Below are 23,592 nucleotides of genomic sequence, written 5' to 3'. Positions count from 1 at the left end.
TGAAAAAAGGCCATGAGAAGTCCCATTTGAATTCTGACACAACAGGTAAAATGCAGCATGGAGTGAAAAATTAAAATGGCATCATGAATAGACCACTGCCACTGTGACATAGAGATATGGGAGTCTTTTCTTTAGCAAAGAAAGGGGAGCTGGAAGATGAATGGTGCTAAATACTGGTCTATACTTGAAGAAAACATATTAAAGATGGGTTATAATGGTGCAGTCAAAGTCACAGGTAAATCCAAATAAGAATCTATTGCAAGATCATCTAACATATCCTAAGCTACTTAAGTGGGTAAGAATTTTGTTCTACAGCTATACAAAAATGGTGCAGACATACCCCAAATGTTTTTATTTATTTATTTTAACAAAAACTGACCACACCTGCCACACTTTATAAATATGTATTCATTAAAAATGTTGAACATTTTTAGTTTTTTCCAGCTCCACAAACATGCAAATTATCTATCACCTATAATCCCGGACAGCTTCCTATCCTGGACAGGAAAATATTAAAGAGTTCAAAAGGTTTGTTTAGAAAAAGTGAGCTTGTAAATAGCACTAACAATCAGCACTTAAAAAACTGTGTGTGGTGAATAATTTAACATTTGGTGTCTTTACTTATATTCTAATGAGAGAAAGCAGAAGAGCACATTCTTGAAATTGGCACAGTGTAAATGTTAATTCTGAAACTGAACTACACTTCACTGAAACAGCTAATTAAATGAAGCCATTTTACAGATTAGAAAATTACTTTTTTTCACCATTTGGTGCTTCAACAGCACCAAGCGTTGAGATTTGAGCAGACTCTTCCCTGCTGCTCAGGCTACTGTGTGGCCATGTAATATAATGTAACACATTTCTGTGTCAAATCAGAAAGAAACAGTGGAGACAGTAAAGGTCAAAATCCAAAGGGGCTTTTTGTTCTTGTGATCACAGGTCTAATGTAACCTCCCACAGCAATTACAGCAGTTTGTGTTGCTGAATGCAATCAATTTCACAGGCAGACAATTTACTCGTCCTGAAGAGCAATAGTCACATTTGACTGCTGCAGTAAGAATCAGTACATAATGGTCTCAGGACCGTTATACTGCCATTGATGTACTACTGTGAAATAAACTGTGTTTTTCTTGCCCCACTTGCTCCCTTTTTCAGCCTGCACCAGTTTCAATCACGCCGTTGTGCAGACAAGTGAAAAAGATTGCATTTTGGGGTCATACACAGTTTATTTGAACCGATCTTTAGAATAGGTCACTGGGTTTGCAACTTGAAAAAGTGAGCAAGACTGAGCTTTCAGTAAAATATAGTTTCTATAAGGGGAAGCAAGTGCAGCAAAAACTGTTTTATTTTAGCTTTTATTTATAGGTTCAGATATGGCATCTCAGTAGTGAGTTATTTGAAACAGTGGGATAAATAAACATTTAACACACTCTCAATTTTTTATGTTTCCTCACTCCCAAAGAATGAAGTGGTTTGTAGTTTTTATTTCTGGTACTCTTCAACTGCGAGAGACAAAATCTTTTTTTTTTAATCCTTTAAATCAAATTGTATGATTTTTTTGAAGTTGATTTGCTGTCGTGTATGGAAAATTGGACCAAAATTCAGACAAGAATTTGGGAAGTTCATGGTGAAATGTTTGGTAAATAATAAATGAATAACTTATTGATTAATGTCGAACCACTGCAAGATAAAAATGAGGAAATGACAACGAATTACAGAAGTTGTTACAGAAGGAACCATTTGGGGAAAAAAGTAAACCAGAGAGTTTGAATAGTGAGGGAGGTGGAAGTAATGAAGGAAACCAGTGGAGCTAATCAGAAGAAAGTAGAAGCAGCTGAGGGAGAGCACAGGCAGAGGGATGAGACGATGGAAAACTGCTAGACAGCCTGAGCACAGATGAAAGATAAATTGAAAGAAGACTATTGAAACCTTAAATATAAATCTGGATGCATAAAATAATAATAAGCCGACCTGTAAATCTGTCTGTCTTCCACTTATCACTTGTACTAATTGCTCCTGTTTGAACTTCTTACATGTGTGCTGTCTCTTTAAGGCCATGTGCTCTCCAAGGGGATAGAGGATTGGCTCCTTCTGTGACAACTACTGTAGTGTTTGGGGATATAGGATAATCTGTCTTTTCAGCTCACAGATGGAGTCGAATACCTGTTTAAATCAAAGAGAGGATTGAGGCTTGGTCACCTGTCCAGTCCGCTGTGTTTCATTAGAGGGTTCAAAATGACCCATTTGGCCCAATTGCAACCTCAGCATCTCTCCCTTTTGTTGAGTATTGCTGTCTCTGTGCCATCCTTCAGGCCCTGATGGTAGATCCTCCCAAGCTTTCTAATCAGATCTTGTGACCTTGAGTTCACAGGATGGCAATCAACCTGAACTGTATCCCCAGTTGGAATGGTATTTGGCTTTGGCCTTTTTATGCTTCAACAGAAGAAGGAACTTGTGTTCATTGTGTGGTTTTGTCGTGTACGTTCAGTACTCCATGTCTTGCATTGGGTCCTCATTTGTGTTGTAGTTGCTATTTTGGTTTAATCATCTATTCTTTCTTGGTCCATTTATTGCCATCGATCCTCTAAAACCCGCTTGTCCCAACTATCAGTGTCCATGTTCATTATTCCTCCCAGTTCATTCTGTGCCTTCCATATCTTCTTTTTCTTCTCTATATTCATTCCTAGTTTGCTATCTGTCAGGCCCATTTATGTTTCCTGTGTTGTCATTTGTTATGTCCCTGCTGCTGCCTCTGTTTAGACTATGTTTTGCGGCTTTAGTTCACTGAACTCAAGCACTCTGTTTTCTTTGCAGCCGGTCGCTTACGTTCTCTTGCTTTTTGGTTCTTATTGCTATACAGCATCACAGCTTTTTTCATGCATTCTGACTTAACTAAGCAGCAGTATCCAACTTCATAATTATGGGACAAGTATTGACAGTTAAATGCTATCTGTATTACTTATTGTGTTGTCAGAAAACAATAGATTTTTTCAGTGTTATTTATTGTACATATTGAGGGAAATATGACAAAAGGATGACAAGTAGTGTCTCCACCCGTCCCTTAACTGTCTTGACTGAAATCTTTTGAAGTCCACTGTCCAATATAAAACATTTCTATATAAAACAACTGGTGACTTTTGATGTTTTATAAACTGCAGGAAACTTGAACCAGAACGTTGCCAGGGAAAACAGCAGTGGCGTTGACATATTTTCTAAGCTATATTCAATTCCTTAAGACTTTATAATGTGTCAACTGGTTGTGTGTTGATAAACCTTTGCAATTTTAAATATGTTCTACAAAGCTATCTAAAATTAAAAACTAAACAAATGTGTCCTTCCTGTTTGAGTTTTCAATCTGCCACTTGTTTTTTTGCACATAAATAGTTAACTCCATTAAACTAATTACAAACCCAGTGTGGAACTCTGAGGTACCCCAACATTAATTTCAAACATTAATCATTATCAACATGCTGTTTTCTCTTTTCAGTGAGTAACATGACAAATTAATTTTGGATAATGTGGCATAAAAACCTCATGGCTGAAAATAATACAGCTTGAATCTGTGACACTTTCCACCAAGTGAAACTCTGCTTTTCACAGAATGGTCATAGTTTTAGTGCACTGATGTTTCTATAATGCATATTGCATGAAAAAGGAGTATTCATAAATTGTTGAATTAAAGTTAGATGAAATGATTTACAACATTTCTGTATCATTTTCACCTCCCGCATCCATACCACATAACTAATTTATATGCCATATAACTAATTTCTTTTTGCCAGTGCCCAGCATTCATTTCTTATTATATAATGATTTACAATCCAGACAACCTCAGGCTTTCAAGATTTGCTACTTGTGCACAGAGTAGCTCTCAGAGCAGCCTGGGCAATGTGCACAGCCAAACATGTCCATTTAGAGCGCCGTCAGCTGAGTCTCTGCTCTCTATATGAGCCTCTTCAGCACAATCAGGGTCTACACTGCATCTCCCCCGGGTCTAAAGAAATAGAGCTAGATTTTAATTTTCTCCTCCATATATAATAAAAGTTGGGATGGGGCTACCATAAGGACTCGAGGGCCGATGAGTTCAAACTGTTTTGCACAGGGAAAGTGGAGTAAAAAGTTTGCTTTATGGAAGGAAATGTGTCAGACCAGTGGAAAAACAAAAGGAGAAATGTTCATCTTTACATGTGTGGTGGTTATTTCATGACATCTTGATCCTTTATGAGCCCGCCGCTGTGTGAAATGAAGAATTGATTACAGAACCTGTCCAATAATGGATGGCCTGTTTCTGCCACGTGCTTCAGACATGGGACGTAGTGAGTGAGGGAGAGAGGAGGCACATGCTCCTAATTCTTTCTTTCTTCATGGGAACAAATGAGGTGCAGGGGACGTCGGATGGAGAGCTCCACAATTATGTGTTAAATAAAATATGGCGAGATGACGTGAATTGATTACGGGGAAATGTGGAACAGAATAAAAAGTGATTCTTCAACTGTAAAATACCCCTGAAGGGATGCGCATAGCCATTTTTTGTGCATTTCCAGGCTGAAAGCTTCCTTTTGGTTGCTATGTTTGAAGAAGGACACAGCATATAACACTAATCTACAAAAATGCATGTAAGGGGAGAAATTAACAGAAAAAAAATGTTTCTATCAAGACTTTTTTTTTGTGCATATTTTAAAATATTAGGACAGCTATTATTATTTTTTTCTTCCATTCGCAGGTGAGACTCGACCACCTGCTTACCACACAGTTCACTGCAGCAAGAGTAAATGAGATGGAGGAGCACAATATTTTCTGGTGGAAGGAGAGTTTAGCTTCCATCTGGATGAGTTCAGTGGAAATAAGCTGGAGTTTGCTCTGCAGCTGTCAGATATCAGGCAGGGAAATGAAACTAAACGCATTTGTTGTTTTCCAAAGCTCAATAAAATGACTGGGAATAGGCAGCAGTGGAAAAGAAGAGAATAAATAAGCAGCTTCACTGAATGTCACATTTATTGTAACTAAACTCTAGGATTTCTGATTAAGAAAAGAGAAAGAAGAAATCTGGCTCTTATTAAAATTTGTTGTGTTTATTTTTCTAAACATGCAGTCAAATTTGTTTGTCCACAGCTTGTAGTTGGTCACACAACCAGTAAAAAAAATCAAGGATGTCATGATGATGGGTGAATCATCATTGTTGTCTAATTTCTTAGAGAACTATAATAAATATAGGAGACACTAAATGATCAGTTATTGATGTTTTTTTTTTAAATACTTGGGGATATATTTTACTTTTTGTCCCCCAGTGTACTATACACAAAAAGTAAACATCACACAAACTTTAAAGAAGAGATGGGTTGAAGTTCAAGAAAGATATATCAAAACAGAGAGGAAACATGCTAGCATTAGCCTAGCACATTCAGAAACTGCACTTACAATTATCATAATCGGGAGAGGGAGGTTTACTCAAGATCTATCTGATATACCTATGTTTATTTAAATATGATAAAATTATGCCTGACTTTGTGGCATGTTTTCAGAAGATTACCTTTGTGTGTTTTGCATGTTCAAACTGTACGGCAGAAACCCTACTTGGGTTAAATTACCTGTTGCTGTTCAGGAAAAACAAGAAGAGATGATTTGCTCTGGGTGTAGAGCTTCTGGGTTTCAAGCACATACATGAAGCTGATTTTATTAACATGGTATCAAACTGGGACTTGCTGTAAGCAAATGCCTAACCTTGTGTGACCTAGATTGGTACAAAATAATCTGGACTGAGACATCCATGCTGTAAATCACATGTACCAACAATACAGTTTTTCTTGATTGCTCTGACCTGCTTTAACGAACTGAGATGCACTCGCCTCTTGGAAATGTGTTAACCACTTCTCACTGGTTTGACACATTTTGCTCTCTCTTTTGCAGAACAGTTAATACAGATGTCATTAAAGCATTCAAAACTCAATTACTTAATGTATGGTAGCTAAACATAAACCATCAGTTCTTAATTATTAGACGCTATCTAGATCTGTGGGATCTAGATAGCAAGACACAGGATCATTAGTGAAAATTTCTGTTATTGTCATTGACTTTTTTTTCTACCTATCTTATTCTGTAAACAAAACTAATTTTGTGAATGTCAAGACTGAAGAAAACGGAAAGTGTTTCAGCAATTTCCACATTGTGGGAGAAAAAAAAGAGAAACATGATTAATGACATAGCTTCCAGAAGGCAGGTTATTGCAGTACATGTACATGCAGACTGTAATATAATAACCTGCATTAAGTGGTTTCTCCTAGCATTGTGCCTTCAAGTGCAATAGATTGAGCTTATGCTACACTGTTTAGAAGATCACCCTGTAAAAAATGACCTTTTCCTTTCATTAGGTAGGAAAAAAAGAGGTCAAATTCTCTTTCCTATGGCGTTCAATAATTCTGCAGTGAATTAGATTTGAAGACAATACTTTTCTCCCTTAATATCATCATCCTACTCACCCAAGCTCTCTAGAGTTACATTATAGTGCCGAAGTTCTTTCAATAAAATCTGATGTTGTGGCTTGAGACATAAAGACAGACTCTTGTAAGTCGTAACTGAATAAATTTCACAAAATAAAGACACAGTTGTAAGAAGACAGAATGTGTTTTTTAGAGTTTCAAGCTAATTTTAATCTTGACTAGTCAAGCACACAATTAATCATCTATGTCAATATAAAAACTGCTAAATTGTAAAATGTTGTGTCAGTGTTAACAATAAAAAAACCAAACAAACACTGTTTTACTTCCTTATTAGGTCTCAAGAGGAGAATGTGATATATATATTTTTTCCAGAGAGTGATGTAAATGCTGTCCATTTCAAAGCTTAAAGCTTGAAGCCAGTCTGTTGTCCTTTTGGATAATGAAATAACTATATGTGTAATAAATTACACAAACGTAACCAAATACCATCGAGATAACTGAGTGTGTTTCAGCTTGTGGCCTTCGTTAGGCTCATGGGCCTGATGACAAAAGACCTCCCTCACTCACTCACCCAATGATGGCAGCAACAAAAAAATTCAAACGGAGAAAAGAAAATTGTTCTGAGTTCTTACCAGCAGATGACTCAAAACCTCAGGCTATGTCTGAGTTTAGCTCAGCTGGACTTGGATAAAAAAAATAAATAAAATCACATTACTACCGTCAAAGAGCATGAGCCAATAAAATTAATAAGATGCTGATGAAGCAGGTGAGGTACTATACAGAGGAAATTGAGAACAATGTGGTGACTATTGCAGGGCTAATGTTGTTAAAGAACAGCAGAACTCCATTGTTAAAATCAAACCAGATGGTGGGGCTGAACTGCAAGCCGCAAGGTGGTGATAATGTAGAGATAGAAAATAGCAGGTATTATAACTAAGCACTGGGAACACATGGAACCTCCAAGCAGGTGTCTTTTTAAAAACCTACATTTAGCCAGATAAAAACTCATTGCGATGGCCACCAGCATGTTATAGTGGACAAGACTTGTCCAGTGGCAAAATAGCAAAAACAGAATTTAAAAATGTATAAAATACAAACAATGCATTAAAAGGATAAAAGCTGAAATGTTCTCCAATGAATATCCACTCATATCGCCAGCTGGAGTTTGACTTTTAATTTTTTTTAATCCATTGCTAGTTTTTATTTGTTTATATGGATTCAACTGATTTGCCTACAAAATATTCAGTAGAAAAACTGAATTCTCTAAAACAATGGTTTTCAAAGTGAGCGAGAGCAAGCCATCTTAGAGCAATTACAAAATTGTACCCCAAACCCAGCTCATGAAAATCCCAAATTTAAGTCATTATGATCTTATATCTTTTTTATTTTATTTTTATTTTTTTGCTTGGCCCATATCAATTGTCTCTTACATAGTCTTGATGAAGTTGGGTAAATGTTTGCAGTTACATTTTCAGTTTTTTTTTTTTTATGTGACTCTTAGCCCCTTTCTGAAAAGCTTTGGACGTTAAACAATTACATTTGACGGAATTCAGGGGCGGAGCCTATTGATCAACAGGCAACATCAAAGGCCACTGATGACATCATCACTGACCTCATAGAATTTTTTAACAAAACTTTTTTAAAAATTGAAATTCAGACTGATTTATGAAAGTTGACATAAAATATTGGTCATATTTACAAATAAATCTTTGCATCGACAAGTCTTGTCAGGATGGAAGCTACTTTTGAGTGGGACAGAGTTTTGTCCCTTGACCCAGCAGCTCTTCGCAACTTGAAAAAAGACAAAGTCGACATGATTGTGGACATGTTTATTTCCACAAAAAAGTGGGAGGTTGAGGATAAAGCTCCAAACAAAATCATACATATTTTCGAAGTATTTCAGGCTCTGTTAAGGATAAAGAATAATGAAATTTGTGAAATGCAACGCCTCCTTGACAAAGTTGGTGAAGAGCAAGTTAAAACTGAAGTCAAACTTCTTTCGAAAGTGGAGACGCTGGAGCAACAACTTCGAAGGCATCCTGCAGAAGAGAGGAAAAAACATGTCGTTGTTTTAGAGACTGACGAGCTCAAAGACCAGCTAGAAAGTGAACAGGCACAATTGATCAAGTCAATAGAAAAAGTTGACCGAGAGAAAAGCAAAAGAAAACAGTTGTCCAGCGAGCTGCAGGAAGCAGACACTAAGATCGGTAGGCTGAAACAGGAGGTAAGACAATATGAACAAACAATTTCTGAAACAGAGGAAGAGGTCAAGAAGCTGCAAAGAGAAATTAAAAGACTGAGGATGGCTAATTTGGACCTCAAAGAGGGCTTCAGAACTTATGGTGAAGACCTAAACGCTAAAAGTGGAAGGTTGCTCAGGAGTAACAAGAAAGACCTTGAGGAATGTACAAATAAACTTCAGGAAACTCAAAGTAAAAATAAAGTACTACAGAATGACAAAGTACGGCTGACAACCCTTCTTCAGGAATCAGAAATGGAAAGAGAAAGGATAATACTTAAATTAAATTACGTAAAGGGCCAGATCCTAGAAACTGATAAAACTCTGGACTGGCTGAGGACAGAGAAGGAAGCAGCAGAAAATAAATTCAGAGACTTGAAAAAAGATATTTACTCAATGACTGAAAAGTTTGATGAAATTGCAGCTGATGCCAGTGAAAGAGTACAGGAATGTAAGAAAACGCTCCATGAGAAGGAACACGTGATTTTTGAGCAACAGAGCATAATCTTTGAACTGAAACAAGATCTACAATTAGCAAAAATTGACTTGAAGGACAGCTCTGTTGGTGTCTTGCAGCAGGCCATTGAAGACCGGGATAAAACAATTGATGTCCTTTGTGAGAAACTGGAGGACTACACTAGGCGAATTGAGAAAAACGTGCGAGCCTTTGAACTGCGGGAAACAAAAGGAAAGAAAGCCAAACTCATTCGCTTCCTTGAGTCTCAGCTAGAAGTTGCAGAACAGAGGGCAAACAACACAGATCAGGCTCTGTATCAAGCCAAAGCTATCATCAAGGAAAAACACAAAGAAGTCCGGAAGGTTTCAGATATTTTGAGAAATTATATGGCTGGTACTATCGGTCTAAATTCAGCCTTTAAAGACTTGGAGAAGTGGAAACATAAACTGAAAGTGAAAGCTTGTGACAAGGAAGCATTGACCTCAGCATTTAACCATCTTGAGATGAGAGTAAAAGACCTCATGGAGGAAAATTCAGATGTAAAGAAGATGCAGAAAGAAGGGATATATGAGTTCTACATGCCAAAAGGCTTTAGACGTCTGACACTTAAAGAAGAAGACAGGACTGAGCAGCCAACACGAGACTTAGCAGCAAGGCGTAAAACTAAACATTGGGAGAGACACAGTCCTGCAGAGTCACTATTAGCATTGAACAAAGATGTCCAACAGCAATCTGTGCTGTATTCATTTACAGATACCAGCAGCAACACAGATGAAGAACCCCAACCCAGCCACTTCCTTCTTAAAGAGATTTATAACCTAAGCAAAGAAATGGAGCTTGTGAAGAGGAAGCTGGACAGATTTCAGAAAATATGGGAAAATTTTAGTCCAGTTCACAGAGAAAGGGCTTTTAGTAGGGCAAACGTAGCATCAGGTAGTTCTGGGATGTCATTTGCACCAAAACAAGTCTCTACTTTAGAGATGGATGAGAACTATGAGAGCCAGAGAGCAGTGGGTGGACCTAAAGTCATGACTACCTCTCTCAGCACTTTGACAGAGCAAAATGCAGCACTGGAGTCTCAGGTTAAAGACTTAACAAAAATACATTTGGATGATAAAAGAGTGGAGCAACAACTCAGAAGTGAATTGGCACTTAAAAACCACAGAGGGGTCAGTGAAACAAAGTCTGGTAGAATCGCAGAATTGGAAAAGTCTGAGGCTGAGCTGCGCGTGAAGGTTTCTGAACTTCAGGGGAAGTGTTCCACTTTCAATGAGAAAATACTAAGCCTTAAACAATTCAATAATAAAGCCCAAGAGGAGCGAAAACAGGCAGAAGATGGACGAATGAGAGCAGAAGAAAAGGCAGAGGAGCTAAAAAGCAAAAATGCAGAACTCGAGAAGTCTATAGCCAAACTGAAAGAGAAGGTGGCTTCTCAAGACGCGAAAGTAGGGAAACAAGAGGCTCAACTACAAGAAATGAGGAAAAGGGAGATGGATAATGATAAGGTTATGGAGGGCCAGAAAGAAGAAATTACGTTCCTGAGGAGTCATGTGAAAAAGAAAGAGCAAACAATTCATTCACTGCAAGAGAACGAGATGGCTCTTCAAGAGGCGTGCAAGCTGGCAGAGAGTAAGCTCCAAGCGGAGGTGAAACAAAATCAGCAGAAATATCACAAGATTTACATAGAACTTCTGAACTGTGTTGCAGTTTTAGAGGGAGATACAATGCCCTTTAAAGACACAACCCTACTACCTGTTGTTGACCAAGTAATGTATGCTTTGGGTAAACTCAAGGATTGTCTGAGCAGCACTATGGGCTCAAAAGCCACACGCAAACATTTGGAAGACAAATTAAAGGAAAAAGAGGATAAGCTTCTTTCCAGTGATTGTGTCATCAATGATCTGCGTCTGGAGCTCTCCTCTTTGAGCAGACAGCAGCTGCAAGCTGACCAAACCATTGCCCAACATCTAGCATCACTAAGCAAAGCTAAAGAGACCATGAAAGATCTTCAGCATCAACTAGAAAGAAAAGATGACATGATAAAGAAAACCACCGAGAGATTTAATCGATCCTTGGATGAAAGAAATGAGCTGATAAACAAATATCAAAACGAATTAGCCGAACTTCAGCACAAACTTAATTTGGAAACGCACAATGGCAAGCGTCACGAAAATGAGAAAAAGCAGATGCAGCAAGAAATCAACAGTCTAAGCAGTAAACTAAATGTCCAGAAGGGGTTAAACACAGAGTGTCTAAATGACAAAGCAGAACTACAAAACAAACTTACCCAAAAGGAAATAGAGCTTGAAACTGTTAATAAAGACTTATTGGAGCTGAGACAGACATATGAAGATATTTCTGCCAGACAATCCAGAGAAAGCTCTTCAGCTAGCTTCAAACTGAAGCTAGCTGAAAAGGAGATTGATGAGATGAAAATACAGTTGAACTATTTTAAAAAGAAACTTCAGGCAAGTGAAAAGACGGTCATAGAATTCAAAATGAATGAAGACAGCCTGAAAAAGAAAATGGCAGACCTGGCACAAGAAATTGACTTTTTTCAGAACAGGCAGAAATCCGATGAGGATGAAAAGCGAATGTATCGTCGAGAAAGCCATCGGCTCTCAATACGATTAAGGAGAATGACCAATGTCAGTCAAAGGCACCTGCAGCAACCTATCACTGGTCCAACCGTTGAGGAACTGCAAGGCAAGATCAGAATGTTAGAAAGTGAATTTGAATATAGATTGAAAACTAAAACAGAAGTGAACAAAGAATTGATTGAATTCAGGATGAGAAAGGCATGGCAGAAAAAGGTGGAGAATCTGGAGACAAGTCTTAAGCAGAAAGAACAAGAAATTGAATCTCTTTTAAAAAGACAATCTACTCTCAGAAATCTCCTTGAGAAACTGGACAAAGACAAAAGAATACTTCAGGATAAGCTCAGGGCTCAAGGGAGATGGTGATGATGTGATCGTTTGCTTACCCAAGAGGGCCAACAAGAGTCTCTCCAAGACCTTTATGATGTGGAATGTCAGGACAACAGGTATATAGTCCCACCAGAACAATGAGATGTGAGTAAAAAAGACCCTTCAGGGAGCAAGATGGAGAGTGACTGAGGAGCAGCAAAAGCATCTCAAAGTCAAGATTAGAGACGGTGTACAGGAAACCCTAACCATGGAGAGCAAACCACAAAAAAAAACACAATTAGAAGCTTCGAGCAAAAGGAGAATGAGATAGACGAATGTTCAGCAAATGAGTTGAACACATTCATCATATTTAGTTCAGAAACAAGCTCATCCTCCTACTCCTCTGCTGCCTCCACAAGTTTGTCTTCAACAAAATCGGGAGATGCTACTGCTCCCTTTGCCCCTCCCTCAGGTGAAGAGGCAGCTGAACCAGGACAAGGCTGCAAGTCAAGATGGTTTCAGCACCAGAGTCCTGAATGTATGCAGAGCAGTTCTGTGGGATTCTGCAACACCTCTTCAACCTTAGCTTGACCCAGAAGAAGGTTCCATTGTTATGGAAGACATCCTGCTTGATTCTGGTACCCATCAGTCATTAATGACTATAGAATCGCTGCCCAGATGTTTCGTATCAAGGTCCTGGAGAAACTCCTGTTGGCCCACCTGAGTAAGCAGACAAACGCATATATGGGTCTCCACAGCAGTTTGCTTTATGCTGTGGAATTGGAGATGAAGACCCCGTCATGCACCTTCTTAACAAACCCACAGTCACCTGTCGCTGCTGTTGTATCGACCATCCAGACCACTCAGGTCTTCTGGTTCTGGTCCACTCTGCAGCCCTTGAATCACAACCAAACAGGAATAAACACCATTGAGTTGTTATGCTCCACTAATCTGGAACAAGCCCCTAGAAAACAGAAAAATGTTGAAACAAGTTCCTTTAAATCAATGTTAAAAACCCACATTTAGAGTTGCTTTTAATTTATAACAGCTGAAAAATCCTAAAATGCTGTTATTTTTTCAACTTGTCGTCCTGTTAAATTTTTTATTTTATTTTGCTTCTGCAATGTAATTCTTTTTAGCTTGCATAGATTTTGAATCACCTTGTTGTTGAAAATGTGATGGTGAATTGATGATGATTTTTTTTCTTTTTATTTCAGACAGACATTTCACCAATAAAAAACAAAACATAATAAAAAGCAGCTAGATGAAATAGTACCTGAGATACAATTTTATCTAGCATCTGGATAAAATGTATCTAAGTGCAGATACTTAGATATATTTTCTAAATATCTTTTCTTAGAAAATGTGTAAGTTCTACGATCGCCAAAAGTACATATTCAAATACATGCAAACACACCACTTGTTTGATGGCAGTGAGTCTCAAGAGGAGTTTGACAAAGTTTGACTTATTTAATAATAGCTATCTGTAGTTCATGACATAAATAATCTTTCAAAATCCAAAATAGTTTCTGAACCAGATATAAATAATATATACACATATGTATACATATGTACACACCTACCTACATAAGATATACATACATACACACGCACACACAAACATCAACCTACAGACATGTGCCCAAGCGATCCACAGTGTTTTAATTTCTGTCTGAATTATTCACCCCTCTTCATTCGTATACTTTTGGATACGTTGACTTCTCTTAAATGGTTGATTTGCTTCAACCAAGCAGCAATACTTGAAGCTATTTTACATTGTTCATATTTAGCATGAGGTTTCCAGCAGATCATTAATTAAAATGCCCAAAAACCTAATTTCAGTGACTCTGACATTAGGTTCCTAAATAACAAAAAAATTGTTTTTATCTAAATTTAGTGATAATATATTCATATCAAACCACTTTTTTCAAAATACATGATATTGATTTCTGTCAATGTTTGCATCATTTACAAATAAAACAAAATTAAATATGTCTGATACCTTACATGTAGAATTGATGTATAAAATAAACAATTTTGGACCTAATACTCAGTCCTGGGGTACACCACTAACAATGTCTGATGGTGCGTTCACACCAAACGCGTTTTGAACGTCAGGTGTGTCTAGTTCACATTCAAAGTCTGCATGGAGGCGCGTCGAGGGCCGTGGAGGCGCGATTCAAGCGTTTAGCTGGTTTGCCACATCAAGAACGTCCAACGGAAAAGACCGACGCGCCTCCACAGACTTTGAATGTAAACCGAAACGATGAGTGTAGAGCAAAATGTCAAGAATCTGCATTCAAAGTGCACATGCGTCAAACTTGAAGCGTCGGAGGTGTTTTTGATGCACATAACATGTTTGGTGTGAACTGACCAAACGTCCTCATCTAGGATGAGAACTGGAAATCATCCATTTGCACAAATTGTTGCCTGCTGTGTGTGTCATGGTCTGCACAGTGGCGCAGTTGGTAGCACTGTTGCCTTGCAGCAAGAAGGTAATTGAGAAGAAGACAGGGATGCATCCCTCAAAACTGATTTTAATAGGTTTTTGATTTAAAAATTAAAAAAAAAATAACATTTAGATTAAACATAAAGTATGGTTGTGTGTGGTACTCCAGGTATTTCATTTTTACCCTTATTAATTTATCTGTAAGTTGTCATTAACAAACAAACAAACACCTCCCTGGGGTGTTTGTTTTGTGTGCTTATAAAACTGGACTGAAGAAGAGCAGGCTAGACATGTGCAATGATGTGCTCTTTTCTTAGTGCTGCCCTGCAATTTAGAGCTGGCACTCAAAAAATAATGAGTGCAGAGGGAATAAATGGGAGCTACAATAATAGAGAGAGAGAGAGAGAGAGAGATATGAGAGGGTAATGTTGAATAAAACATAAACAGTCTGAGATGGATCAGATGATTAGTGGTGCTTTCCACCGCTGCACACTGGTAGGTTAGGTACACCACTGAATATACCTGCCAGCATGCAGGTGCATAGCTTCAGTGTACAAGAACTACAGCCTGTGCAACATGTGTTCATGGATAGGTATCTGTTGCACAAATCTCCACTGAGCCACGGTTGAGGTGATTCGATTCACCAGAGAAATTACTACGTTAATCACTTATGCATCCAGCTGCAGCTCTCCATTCTCAAACATGCTCTTTGTCTATTCCACACACCAGTGTCTGGTTGTTCTCCCTCCTCTGGCCACTTCAGCTCCTATCCCCGTCCAGCACCAGGGACCAGCTGGTCTGAGCAGGCTCCTATCATTTCTCTGTTATTAGACTGGGGAGATGGAGACATTTAACATGGTTGCTTCTAAGACCAAAGCCCCCACGGCCTTGTGTGTAAATTGCATTGCTCTTGCAAACAGTCTTATTAAAATATGACCACTAAAATGGGACTCTGGCTCTGTCCTTCTGGTCCAGTTTCAGAAACATTTACTGTTGGATGGTTTAATTGTTGTTTCAGAGTCTGATATCAAATATTTAATAACTCTAAAGCATCCTTGGATGAGAATTCTTTAGGAGAAATAACTAAATTAAAAATACTATTCTTACCAAAACTATAGATTTGATTTCCTGATACCAGAAGTTAGCTGCCTCTAAAACTGGTTCTCAGCAGCTTCTATCTGATCATTTTGTTCACTCGGATTTTCCCTCCTGATTTCATTTGTGAAGAGCCTTAATTAGTTTTTTTGTTTTTTCCAGGCTGCTGTGCATTTGTTTGTAGCTATACGGTTTTCCTATTGATCACAACTGATTACACCCAGTTTTAACTGATCCGATGTAAACACTGCATCATGAGAGAGGGAGATCACACTGCTGAGGGTTATAGCAGCAACAATGTTTCATCTTTAAAGTGTATTACTTTTCTGTATGAAGAGATTTCTCTTTTCCTTTTTTGTTAGCATGTAGATGTCATTGCGTACTCTGAATTGAAATCAGAGGCTGAAATTTGAATGTCTTCAAAACATTCAAATTTCCTTCACATATATCTAGTGTTTAAGAATTTAAGCTGTATATTTTGTTTAATTTGTCAAAAGGTTTAGTTTGTAAAACAGTCAACTGATACTGTTTCAGTTCACTTATTTACATCATAAATAAGTAATTTTACATCTGTAAAATTACATATTATTGTTTCTTATTTGCATATTGTTTTTTTCTGTTTCCAATGAGACTTTTGTTCATCACCAGCGTTTTACCACTTTCATTTTCATTCAGGTTTAAGAGATCAGCATTGTACAAAAAAACAGAACTATTCAAACGTAATATATTATTATTTTTGTCAGAAGCATTTAAAAACTGACTGCTTGGCAGTGATGAGATCCTAAGCTGCTCCACTATTTAGCAAACTGACTGTGATGCAATGTGATAGTTATTTTATTTTTCAAACATAAAGTAATTAATTATAAACAGGTTTAGTTATGAATGTTCATAGACGTGTAATCCCTATTTCTTAGTTGGCATTTTCGCCAGTCTTTTGGGTTTCATTGAAAGTTGTTCTTCTTTCAGGTACTTTTTTAAAATTATTATTTCATTTGAACGATTGGTCAAAAAGCATAGAACCACAGAACCACAGCACATGACCAAACCAACAAACTATACAGTGTGGCACGTCACTGAAGATGAGAATACTTACTGCAAAAATTAAAAGTAAACAAAACAGCGACTGTGTAGTTAGTCGTGGTAAAAGATGTATCTCTTTCAAAGCAGTACCCTTTTTGCTCCAGTGACCCAAACTGACTATTTGGATGCACATTATTGACGATAGGACTAAAAACTTAAATTAAGCTAATTATTTTTGCTCATTTGTTTTCGACAAGTTTTCTTTGATCATTGCTGTGTAATTATCCACCTGCTAACTCTGACGAGTCTCTATGAAGAACAAAACGACCCCACATTCACATGGTAACATCGTTCGCATCAATGTTCATTGTGACTCATTAAGATTCTGTCACGGCTCATGTCTCAACACTGTGTAACAGTGACCTCTACCGGCGTCTCTTTGTCATTACAAGCATTACAAACAGTAAACAGAGGAAGGCGGACGCCTGGGATGTGACCAGAGCTCGTTATTTTGGACGGACAGGCCCGAATCCGTCCGGTGGGGTTCCTGATATTTTTCCAGAACCAGGGGGGAAAGAAGCAGGTCATTGATTGGTTTTATTTCTCCAAGTAAGTGTCGAGTATTTGTTCTCTTTTTATTGCCATCATTGTCGGCAATGTTAAATGGTTTTCGGCCTCCGAGACTAACCCGCCCTGTCATAGACAAACGAGGGGTGTTTATTGTGCATCACAGGAGTTTTCCCCCCTAAAAACAAAGTACTTTTGCAGATTTTGTGTTGCACTGCAGAAAGCTGCTTGATGAAAAGGATATTTTTGAACAAAAACATTTTTTTTTTAACTGTATTCTAAGCCTTCTTAGTGTAAAACATGCTGTATTTACGCAATGAGTGAGACATGGACAGTTATTTGTTTCAGAATATATAATAAAATGAAGCGCCACAAACATGGAAGCCCTCCAACAGGATGCTGAATCATGTCAGATGTCTCATCACCATCTGTATACAAAAGATATGAGGTCAAATTTCTAACATTAAATAGTTCCATGAAATGTGGATAAAAACACCAAATTATTATACATTACATCATCATAGTGGTTTTTTTTTCGATGTGTAAAAACAATTCAACTGAAGTATTTAAATAAAAACGTATCTCTGACTTTAATAGGGAAACTGTCAGCATGCACAGTAACTCAAACCTCTAATAGTCCAATCATACTTTTCCAGTATTTATGACACTGTTATGATTACAGGGAGAATAACAGATCAATTACTTTGCTCAGGATTGTGCAGTTTTCCACCTGATTTCCATGTTGATGAAAGTGGTCACCAGGACACTTGAATGAACCTTGCAACGTTTTAAAAATTAAATTATGAATATAGTATTTCTAATGAATTAAATCCTATTTCTCAGATTTCATTTAGTTTCCTTTTATCCAGCTGTTAAAGTTTAAATACAAAGGATCACTATGAATTTGGGTAAAATGATCTTATAGAGGGTAAGCTAGAAGGATGTATGTATGTACGCATAGATAGATGGCAGATCATTGATGGACAGATAAACAGATTTTATTCTTTTGCATTCTTCATGCTCTTGTTGTGTTTCCAGGATTGCACATAGATCCCTGCAGTACCGAAACGTCAGACGTCTGGGTGTTAACATGCATTCCTCCACTACATACGCTGCTGTGCTCTGTCTCCTTGCTGGGGCAGTGACAGCCATTCAGACCCCCCAGACAGGTGAGAAAGGCCACCACAAGAACCAGATGGTGCTGTAAGCTTCAAGAGTGGGTCAGAAAAAATACGAAGTAGCAGCATCTGTAGCACTGACCTGAGAAAGGCATTAAATAAACAGAAGCACAGATACTGTTAAAATGTGATATTTATGAACAAAAATGTGCTAATTTCCAAAGAAGCTTACTGGCTCTATACATGAATTGGCCGTGCTGAGTAAAGTCACTGTTCCCTCAGTATTTCTGGAGAAGCAGCAGGCCACCTCGCTGATCTCCCGTCAGAAGAGAAATGCTGGAGCGTCCACCTTGGAGCAGGCTTGCATGGAGAGGGTGTGCACCTATGAGGAAGCCAGGAAGTATTTCCAGGACTCGTATCGCACGGTTAGCTTGCTGCGTATTCCCTTCATTTTAAATTTCTCTGAGCATCCTCATAAGAACTAACAGATAAGGCCTTTAACGCACCTGCTTCTCGCTTATCATGTGCAATTTTTCTTCCAGGACATTTTCTGGTCTGTCTACATCGGTAAGTTATATAAAGAACCTCCTGTTCAACAATGCGTTGCCTCTTCTCACAAACGTGTTCTCTGTTTAGATGGGGACCAGTGTGCTGAAAACCCCTGCAAGAATGGAGCCATGTGCTCAGACAGTGTTGGAGGCTATGACTGTGTCTGCAAGTCAGGTTTCACGGGAGTCCATTGTGAAAAAGGTACAGATCTGTTGTAGGCATCATCTAAAAACTGCTGTTTGTTTATTACTTATACGTTAGTGTGCACTCTCTGCTACATTCTGCAAACCAGATGAGACTCTTTGCACACTGGAAAAGGACAAGGGCTGCTCACAGTTTTGCAAACCAGGCTACACATCCTACGAGTGTTCTTGTGCCCGAGGCTGGAAGGTCAAAGACAAGGTCAAGTGTGAAGCTGCAGGTATGTAATCGGTTTTTCCTTGTGTGTATTTTTTGCAACTAAGACAAAGTGAAGCTTCTTATTTATTTAATATAGGTTATTCTTATTTAAGCAGTCTATTTTCACCTGAAATGTATTTTTAACAAATTGACTGTTAGTAAATTAACCTATCTGTCCAGTTTGTGAGGGAGAGACAAAAGCAGAAATATTTGGTTTTGACAAAGAATTTATTAACATTGTTTGGCATTAAATCAGATTAAAGTTGTATGTCTTGGCCCAAATGTTTTGGTTTTCCTTCCATGAGCTTCTCAGTATAGTTTTCTGGATTCTTGGTCCATTCCTCCTGACAGAACTTTTGTGACTGGGTCAGGTTTAAGCTCTTCTCACACATTTTCTATAGAACTTGGTTTGGGGTTCCAAAATACCTAAGGTAATTTTGAGGGCATATTCTGGAACAAGCTTCAACCTCCTGGCTGATGTTTTGAGATAAGGCCTCAACATTTCAACCAGATATTCTTGATGGTTTGCATTTGCAAACTGTGATCTGGTGTTTATTATGTTGCTTTTGGAATAATGGTTTCTTCTTTGATTGGCCTTATAGAAATATAATTTCTTACACTGCAGATACAGACATCCCTTTTACCAGCTTCATACTTCTCAATCACAAGGTCCTTTGCTTTTGTACTGGAGTTGATTTGCACATTTTGCAGGACATGTCTTCTTTCTTCACAGGATGTTTCCAGAACATTTCTATGCTTTTTATTGTTGGCTGTAATTGTTTGAAGTGATAAATGTGGTACTGGTGACATCTGGAATTTGTATCTGAGAATAAACCAAACCTTCAGAGGTTCACACTTATGTTCCTGATAATTTTGCCAATTTTTTATAGTTTCATAATGTCGCACAAGAAAACAATGTGCATGAGGTGTTTCCTTAAAATACATGTGAAAGAGTGCCTTCATTTAATTGACATATTGTGAGTGAACTTGTGACTTATAGAGTCTTCACATCAACTTTTCTTTAAAAAGAAAAAACAACAAAACTCTGTCTTTATTGTGGAATTTGGCAAATAGATATAATTTGGCTAATCCTAACTAACAAAGCTTTTGGTCATTTTAACATCGGAAAATGAGTTTAAAAAATCGTGTTTCCAAATGCAAGTGAAAATCTGAATTCAACTATATGTAGTATGTTATGTATATTGTTGCACAAGATTCTGGTGTTCACCAACAGAAGCTACTAATCTAATCTAATCAGAACCGTCTTCCCTTCTTAGTCAGATACCCATGTGGTCGGGTTAACAATCTGTCTCAGTGGAAGAACAGACAGTCAAGTCTTTCTACCAATAACTTCAATGGACTTTCTTGTACGCCGTCTGAGTGTCCTTGGCAGGTAAGGGGAGCCTACTCTAATGGATCACCTTGCACAAACTCCTGTAGATGCTCTTTTTGTGTTCACACAGTATCTCAATCTTCTTACCAGGCTCTCTTGAAGAGTTCAGAGTCTGCTGGCTTCTGTAGTGGAGTCATTCTGAAGGAGAACCTCGTCTTGACTTCAGCTCAGTGCGCCAACAAATACAGCTTCTTCCAGGTTGCAGTCGGTAAGTATAGTGAACATCAGTGTTGTATTGAATTCAATACTTTGCACAACTCCAGAAACTAGTTCTCTCCATTCCGTCGTCTCGTCAGGAAAGCGCAGCTCCGACTTTGAAGACGGAGAGCAGACGCTGTATGTGAAGCAGAATCACATCCATCCTCGTTACGTGAGAGACCGTCCTGAAAATGACCTGGCTGTGATCGAGCTCCGCGACCGCATAACCTTTAAGCCAGATGTCGTTGCGGCCTGTCTGCCAGAGAAAGACTTCGCAGAGAGCATCTTAATGTCTGGAGATTTGCCGGCTGTTGTTACCGGCTGGAAGGAATCCACACAGATGTCCAGTTTCCAGGGCCGACTCACTATTAACCAGTTGGTGTACAATAAGCTGCCTCAATGCATGGAAACGTACCCCAACCTGATGACCAATAAAATGGGCTGCACCACTGCCCGGGCCAATGCTGACTGCAATATGAGTTCGGGCAGCCCCTTGCTCACAATGTACAGGGATGTGTTGTTTCTCACTGGGGTAGTGAGTCAACAAGAAGGGGCTGACTGCACTAAAGGCTACATCTTCCAAAAAGTGTCCCGCCACCTCAGCTGGCTGCAGGAGTTGATGAATTCACGTTAGAAAGGTGAAGTGAGGGAACAAGTCAAGCTTCATTATGAATTTAGCTTAATGCAGGTAAATAATTACTTAAACACGGAATCCGTTGTATATATTTGTTTTGTTGAAACTCAGTCATAAGCTTTTCTGCATGTGTCTTTTTAAAATATTCATAACATAAACACTGTAGTTTGTTGGTTTTTTTTTTCCTCTGTGCACTTCCTCTTTTATCCACAAGATGGCTCTCTGTTGCTGTCAGTAGAGAGCTTTCCTCTAGCTAGCATGTGTTAAGTACCCAGAGATTGTGAGACCTGTAAATTATTCAGCACGTTTGTGATGTGAACATAGCTTCCAATAGATTTGAAGTTATATCAGCAACAATGTAATGGCTGACATGCACCTTAAAGGAGTCCTGGTAAATACAGTTTCATGAATGTAATAAACCATAAAACCAAAATATTTTATTGTTTTTGTCTCTATAGTAATGTAAAAGGTTTTGAGCAGTTTTGCAGATTTATGGATATCTGACATAATGTTCAATCATCAGGTGACTGTCAAGGTCAGAAATATGGATATTGTACATTATGTATGTTAATATTCTACAAAACAGTCTAATCTACTGTACTGTCTGCTTGTCCCTAAAATAGTTAAAATAAGTATTTCCACTCACACAGATTTTTTTTTTGCCTCCAATATCAAACATAGGTAAAGACAAAAAGCAGTTTTCTCAGTTTATAAGCACAAATTGCACATTATTAAGAAAAGCAGAAGGGAAAAAAGTATACAAAATAAACTTTGAAAAACCTTAATGAAGCATGAAGACCACTTTAAATATAACAGATCAGGTTTCTGGTAACAAAGTTTAGGTGTGACTATGCCAAAGTATGAATACTAAACCATTGTAGTCATAAAACAGAAACATGAATGAGCCCACATTCTTTATCAAGCTTAGCTAATCAGGGGATTTATTTAAGACTTCCACAGAGAAACTTTGAAGAACAAGATTAATAGTGAACAAAATATAATTTATCCGTTGAAAAAAGTTGGCCTGAGTTGCTCTGTCCATTGTAATGTTTTCCCATTTTGTCCCACACAGACATTATTAGCCTAGCCTGACTGTCACATACCAGTGTGTTGTCTGGCAACATTTTCCCACGGACACTCACCCTCAGCAGTCTTCTCACAGCCTCGATGGGCTGGTGAACAAGGCTGGGGCCATGTCATGCAGGCAAAGAAAAAAAAAGAAACAGAAGAATGGGCTGGAGAGACTGAAAGCAGTAGAAGGCCCATAACAAAAAAAAAAAAAAAACTGGCCTGCCACTTTAGATTGGGAGCTTGAAAAGAACAACTCGGGAAGTTGGGGCTTGCGTTGGCTGTTGCCATGGTACTCACCAGGGAGATGGCTCCTTGCTCCCGAAAAATGGCCGCCCTCCTTTACTGGGCCGTCCAGAGGAGATTCATTTAACGGAGCACCTTCCTTCCTGAGTGTGGTCCTGCTCTCCAGTTCTACCAGCTCAGTTTTCAACAGAGAAAGTTGAAAGTTTATATATGCATACGAATATATACATAGTTAATGTATCAGATTCTGTTGTTAATACTAACACATTTTATGTGCTAGAGTGGCCCAGTCAACGTCAAGGCCTAAATCACGTCAAGAATCTGTGACAATACTTTGGCTCAAAGATGAGCAGAAAAGTCATTCACCAGATATACAAAATTCGTAGAGACATACAGCCCCACATCCTAATTCTATCCTAATTCTAGAGATTACAGATTTTATATGTAGAAACATTTATTTTCCCTTCACATTTGCTTTGGTTTCTCCAAATACAACACTATAAACTAAGGTTTATAGTTGAAACCAGGCAAAATGTGGAAAAAAAAAAAAAAAGTTGCTATGTGGGCTATGTGGGAGTTATTTGACAAACTGACAAAGTGCTGAAATTCAGACAGAAAACAGCCTGAAAATTACGTTTAGCCAATAAAACTATATACAAAATGATCTGGTGATTGCAGTGTTGATGCTGAACAGAAGCCAGTCTTTAAGTGGACAGATTGAGAGATCTGAGAAACTCTCAGAAACACTATCAACCTGATCACAAGGCCTGCAAAATAAATGGCAATACTATTCCTGTCAATAAAAAAAGTCATGACA

At 38.2% G+C, this 23,592-nt stretch overlaps 1 protein-coding gene across 1 annotated transcript; it reads left to right on the top strand.

The window, feature by feature from the left end:
* Nucleotides 1-17,067: 17,067 nt before the first annotated feature.
* proza (protein Z, vitamin K-dependent plasma glycoprotein a) lies at nucleotides 17,068-21,896 on the top strand. The gene is made up of 9 exons (XM_055036216.1): nucleotides 17,068-17,212; nucleotides 18,209-18,339; nucleotides 18,571-18,713; nucleotides 18,831-18,855; nucleotides 18,925-19,038; nucleotides 19,130-19,258; nucleotides 20,514-20,629; nucleotides 20,720-20,837; nucleotides 20,926-21,896. The coding sequence occupies exons 2-9, from the start codon at nucleotides 18,261-18,263 to the stop codon at nucleotides 21,459-21,461; spliced, it is 1,260 nt and encodes a 419-aa protein (XP_054892191.1). The 5' UTR covers nucleotides 17,068-17,212; nucleotides 18,209-18,260; the 3' UTR covers nucleotides 21,462-21,896.
* The last annotated feature ends 1,696 nt before the right edge of the window (nucleotides 21,897-23,592 follow it).

The sequence above is a fragment of the Poeciliopsis prolifica genome, unplaced genomic scaffold (assembly GCF_027474105.1).
Source record: "Poeciliopsis prolifica strain line A6 unplaced genomic scaffold, Auburn_PproV2 SCAFFOLD010, whole genome shotgun sequence".
In the NCBI taxonomy this organism is placed as follows: domain Eukaryota; kingdom Metazoa; phylum Chordata; class Actinopteri; order Cyprinodontiformes; family Poeciliidae; genus Poeciliopsis; species Poeciliopsis prolifica.
This window is presented reverse-complemented; position numbering and strand designations above follow the sequence as displayed.

Excerpts from the sequence above, each read along its gene's own strand:
- proza (XM_055036216.1), top strand. The coding sequence starts at position 18,261 with ATGCATTCCTCCACTACATACGCTGCTGTGCTCTGTCTCCTTGCTGGG. Across the intron at positions 18,714-18,830 it reads TCCAGGACTCGTATCGCACG|GACATTTTCTGGTCTGTCTA; the intron begins GTTAGCTTGCTG and ends TTTTTCTTCCAG. Across the intron at positions 18,856-18,924 it reads TTTCTGGTCTGTCTACATCG|ATGGGGACCAGTGTGCTGAA; the intron begins GTAAGTTATATA and ends TTCTCTGTTTAG.